This window comes from Cyprinus carpio, chromosome A2 (assembly GCF_018340385.1).
Source record: "Cyprinus carpio isolate SPL01 chromosome A2, ASM1834038v1, whole genome shotgun sequence".
Taxonomy (NCBI): Eukaryota; Metazoa; Chordata; class Actinopteri; order Cypriniformes; family Cyprinidae; genus Cyprinus; species Cyprinus carpio.
In genome coordinates, this window is record NC_056573.1 from 27,477,835 (window position 1) to 27,483,444 (window position 5,610).

Genomic DNA, 5,610 nt, shown 5'->3' on the forward strand with positions numbered 1-5,610 from the left:
TTTAAAATAACTTTTATTTTTGAATTAATATTGACCTTCAACATTAAATATTAAAAATAAATAAACAACTGAAATATGTATATGTATATTTTTTTAAATACTTTTTTTCCAATCTTATTTTTGAATTGTTTTACTGTATTTGTCACTTCTAGAACATATATTGTACCTTAAACATGTCAAATATTAAAACAAATTAAATATAATTATAACACTGAAATATAATTTTATAATTTTTATAATTTATAATTTTAATTATATATATAATTTTCTTATTTTGGAATTAATTTTTTTATATGATTTTTGCCACTTGTAGAACATATCATGTACCTAATTCATTATAATGAAATAATTTATAATAATTATATATAGAAAGGAAAATAATTAAGCTACCATTTTTTTTCTTTTGAGATTTTGAAGAGCACTACATTTTGTGTTAATATTGTAATGCACTCTTTTGCTGCCGCTCTTCTCTTGCGGTGTTTACGGTCGCTGCTGCTGAAGCCGGAAGTGTCTTCTGACGGTACAGCGAGAGCGCGATGGTCTGGACGCGTCCGGAAGGGAAGATGTCGAGCAGCAGCGCCGTGTTTGAGAGCAGACTGAAGCGCGTGCTGGAGGCCGCAGTGTCAGATCCTGCAGCTGCACGAGGACGCGCTGATGCTGATGCGACTGCAGATCCGCCAGAGAGACGCGCAGATCGATGCGATGAGGAGCAGAGTCGCGGCGCTCGAGAGCGGCTTACAGCGCGTCACCGCTGTCAGCGGCACGGGTACAGACTGCAGACTACAGACATACTACATACTATATACTGAATACTACATACTACATTCTACATACTGCATTTTACATACTGAATACTGCATACTGAATAGTGCAGACTACATACTGCATTCTACATACTGCATACTGAATAGTGCAGACTACATACTGCATTCTACATACTGCATACTGAATACTGCAGACTACATACTACATTCTACATACTGCATTCTACATACTGCAGACTACATACTGCATACTACATTTTACATACTGCATACTGCATACTGAAAACTGCAGACTACATACTACATTCTACATATTGCATACTGAATATTACATACTGCATACTTCATACTACATACTTCATACTGCATACTTCATACTGCATACTACATTCTACATACTGTATACTGCATACTTCATACTACATACTGCATACTTCATACTTTTAAGTCAAACTCCTAATTTGAATCAATAAAACAATCAAACAATATCTCAATACAAAAAAAAAAAAAAAAGATTTCTTCTAGGGGAGGATTTCCTTCAGTTTCTCAGACACTGTTTGTATTGAAAAGCCAAAATTTGAATACAATAAAGCCACATCTGTCAGCTACACACCCACTGCTGTAATACATGCACATATGATAATATATGTTTATGCTTGAACAGACAGTGTCAAATATTGCAAATGACTCCACAACTAAATTAAATTAAAATTATCCTTAAATATCATTTTGCGATTTCTTTATTTTATCTGTGCACATACATGCTGTATAAAAACAAAGAATCGTAAATGGAAAAACAACCATGTTTTGGTGAATTATTATAATACATTTTTGAAATGCTGCTGAAAATATGCTGAAATATACTGCATTATTATTACATATTTGTACATTGTTTATAATTATATATTTAGAATTAAAAGATAAAATTAATACGAATTAAATATAAATCAAAAATTAACATTTAAATAAATTTAAATAAATTTCTATGTAGTAAATGATTTCAGTGTGATTTCTGGTTTATCTGCAGTTCAGAAATCTGCTTCTCATCTTCATCACGACACGAATCTAGACTCCAACCAGACGAACTCTGATCCAGAGCATCACTCCTGTGGAGAAACACACGCACGGATCATCTGCGCTCCTCAAAGCGAGGAAGACTTCGGTGGACTGCTGGAGGTGGAGATGAAGCAGAGCTTTCCGTCTGAAATCATCGATCCGCAGATGCCTGCAGACGCATGCGCATTCGCTTCTGCAGAAAGCGGCTCGTCCGTCACAGCTGGACAAACCTTAAACAACCTCAGCTTTGAATCCGTAAACCAGAACTCATGCACCGACAGAACAGAGCCAGATTTCATCCGAACGCTTCCAGAGGAGGATCTGAGCCGCAGCTGCGCAGACAGACGCGCGTTCGCCGCGAGAGAAGCAGCGGAGCACCGGAGAGAAACGGTGCATGAGAAGTGGTTCATCTGTTCGTTCTGCGGGAAGAGTTTCGATCGCTTCAGTCACCTGCAGATGCACCAGCGCATTCACACCGGAGAGAAACCCTACCGCTGCACAACCTGCGGAAAACACTTCTCCCAGCAGAGCAACCTGCGCACGCACCAGAAGATCCACCGCAAGACGCGCACGCACACGTGAAAACCAGGACGCACTGATATACTGACAGTGTTTAGAAGCAGCAGATGATCAGGGTCGATTATTTCCATCGATCTGTCATCGTGTCAGACAGCCGCTTGCATGATGAATATGTTTCTTGTGTCCAGATTAAAGCAATAATAACCGGGTTCTATTTATTTAAAACAGGTTGCCAGATTTTCCCTTCACAAAACATTATTCGTAACACGCCTCTGATGATCACGAAGAGATGTGTGCTTTGTTACTTCTGATTAGAAAGTCTCAGCTTTTAAATCCTGTGCATTTTATCACAAAATTCAAACATTTAATGTGGCGTGACAGATCAGAGCGCAGGTCTCTTCTGCTTTATTACAAGTTATAGCACAAAATAAACATGAAAAATACAGTATCACGTCTCATATAATCGCTCGATCAGAGTTTCAGCTGAAAGATGGATTAACTTCACATTGCATTTACCTCAAGAAAGATATTCACTGTTCACATTCATTAGTTAGCTATAAAACACTAGAAGGAGCTTAATCACGGTTCATTATATGTGTATGTTTGAATAAATCTGAGTTTGCTTGAGTAACCAACGTTTTGAGTGTGATTATTATATCTGAAAATGAACAGGATTGAATGTAATGGTGTTGGTTCACTTTAACCTCTAGTTTACAGCATTTATTTTTTTTGTTAAGAAATAGACTCAAACTATCGTAATCGGCAGATTCTGAGTGAAAACATACGAACACGCCACTGAAGAGCCTTTCATCGACTGTTTCTGTGTTTTCATTCACATTAACATTTATTAACTCTATTCACAGATCAATCATCTTCCTTTCTTTGAATAAACACATTTATCTAGTTCAGGTCTGGACGTGAACACTAGTTAGTTGAGTAAAGAACACTTACTAGTCACCAACAACTCAAGAGCAGTAACAAAAATTTACAGTAACAAAAAAAGTGTTGGAGTATTGTAAAGTAAATAACGTCACTAAACAAACAGATTGTGTTCAGTGGTAACCTGTTAATCTGGTTAACCCTATATATATATATATATATATATATATATATATATATTATATATATATATATATATATATATATATGTCTTTACAGTAGCAACAATAACCTCAGTGACTGGTGGAAATATGGAATAGAAATATTTTACAAAGCATTTATATATAAACCTTTTTATACCATATACTCTATCGGTCAAAAGTTTGGAATAATAGGATTTTTAAAAAATGTTTTTTTTGTGTTATTATATAAATATCTGGGTTTTTTTTTTTGTTTTTGAAGTGTATTTTTTGATTATTATTATGAGTTTATTTGGTTGTTTTCTTTGTTAATATCTGTTAAATTATTATTTATTTATGTGGTTGTTTTCTGTATTTTCAGCATCATTACTCCAGTCTTCAGTGTCACATGACCTTCAGAAATCATTCTAATATGATGATTTACTGCTCAAGAATTAAAGTGTAATTTATTTCTGTGATGCGCAGGTTGTGCTGCACAATATTTTTGTAGAAACCCCTACTGTTCAAAAGAAATGTTGAAAAAAATTATACTTTTATTCATTAAGGATGCATTAAAATTGATCAAAAATAAATAAATGCAAATAAATGCTGTTCTTTTGAACTTTTTATTCATCTGTGAATCCTGAAAAATAAAATCCATCACCATTTTCACAAAAATATTTGTTTAAATTAACAGTTTTCAACATTGATAATAATCAGAAATCTTTCTCAAGCAGCAAATCATCATATTAGAATGATTTCTGAAGATCATGTGACACTGAAGACTGGAGTAATGATGCTGAAAATACAGCTGCACATCACAGAAATAAATTACACTTTAACACATATTCACACAGAAAATATTTGTAAAAAATTTGAATAATATTAAACTATTTTTACTGTATTTTTAATCAAATAAATGCAGCCCTGGTGAAAAGAGGATTCTTTAAAAACATTAAAAAAATCTAAATTTCAAACTCTTGACTGATTGTGTAAATTTTATATATATTTATATATCTCTGAGGACAAATATTTAGTATAATGACAGATTAATATGGAATAAATCAGTTTATGGTCGTTTTAAAAGGTGCCAATTCAAACAAACGTTAAAGTCTGATATGTGCTTGTCATATTGATTATACAAAATAATACGAGAAAGTATCATAAAAGTACCATCATAATGACACTTTTGATCGTCAGAGTTTTTGTTATGCTGGCACTGTGAGTTCTGCAGAGGTAGACCGTGTCTAAACCAGGAACAAATTATGATCAGCAAGACTTGGCTCAGTAGAAACACGTTTCTATACGTCAGTGTTGGAGTCCATCGTCCTGGACCGAATCCTCTCCTGAGATCCAGTGACGGAGAAGTCATTCCTCAGTTCACATCACATCTGCTTACAGACCAGAGTTTGTGTGCTGATCGTCTGCTTAAAGCAACAGTCCAAACTTAAAATACTAAAAATCACTCATTTACTCAACCTTCATGTCGTTCCAAACCCGTATGAGTTTCGTCCAGCCATTAAAAACACAAAAAAAGGAGAAAATCTGGGGAAGGTTTATATAATCTTGTCTATATAATGAAAGCAGATCAAACATTTGTTTACATTAATAACTAACAATGAACAATACTTTACAACACAATACGAGATTAATTTCAAAACATACTATTGCTTTTTTTTTTTTTAATCAAGTGGTTTATTGCTTTACATGAGTTATTTGAAATTAGATTTTATTGTCATATTTTGTTTTCATTTTATTTAAAGTATTAGCAATTTTGATGTTTTTATCATTTTTATTAATTTTGTAAAAATATATTTATACAAGTTTTTATATCAGTTATTGTAGTACTTTAAATTAAAAAAAGAAAATGTTGCATTGGTATAAGTTTTTTTTATATTTTATTGCAGCATATGTTTATTTCAAGTAATTTATATTTTATGGCTTTAGTGTTTTATCATTTTGTTTTTTTAAATATCTATATAGTTGTAATAAATTCTGCCTTTGTAACTAGCTGAAATAAAATATTTATTTTTATTTATTTTTTTAATTTTCATGGATTTAGTTTAACAATAAGCAACCATATTTCTTATTAATAAAGATTTATAAATGCTGTAAGAGAAAAAAATAAAATTATATATATTCATTGTTAGCTCATATTAGCTAAAGCATGAACTAAAGGAAATCTTTTTGTAAAGTGTTTCCTCAAATCTTCT

At 32.7% G+C, this 5,610-nt stretch overlaps 2 protein-coding genes across 2 annotated transcripts in view; one reads left to right on the top strand and one right to left on the bottom strand.

Moving 5' to 3' along the window:
* The first annotated feature begins 451 nt into the window (after positions 1-451).
* On the top strand, positions 452-2,970 carry LOC109060793 (zinc finger protein 225). The gene is made up of 2 exons (XM_042713620.1): positions 452-766; positions 1,792-2,970. Exons 1-2 carry the CDS (start codon positions 655-657, stop codon positions 2,400-2,402), a joined length of 723 nt encoding a protein of 240 aa, XP_042569554.1. The 5' UTR covers positions 452-654; the 3' UTR covers positions 2,403-2,970.
* Positions 2,971-5,293: 2,323 nt separating this feature from the next.
* LOC109060792 (nectin-4-like) overlaps positions 5,294-5,610 on the bottom strand; it is a 24,710-nt gene continuing 24,393 nt past the window's right edge. Inside the window, exon 11 of the mRNA XM_042713630.1 lies at positions 5,294-5,610. This exon is cut by the window's right edge and continues 575 nt beyond it. The gene's annotated coding sequence lies outside the window, so the exon portion shown is untranslated.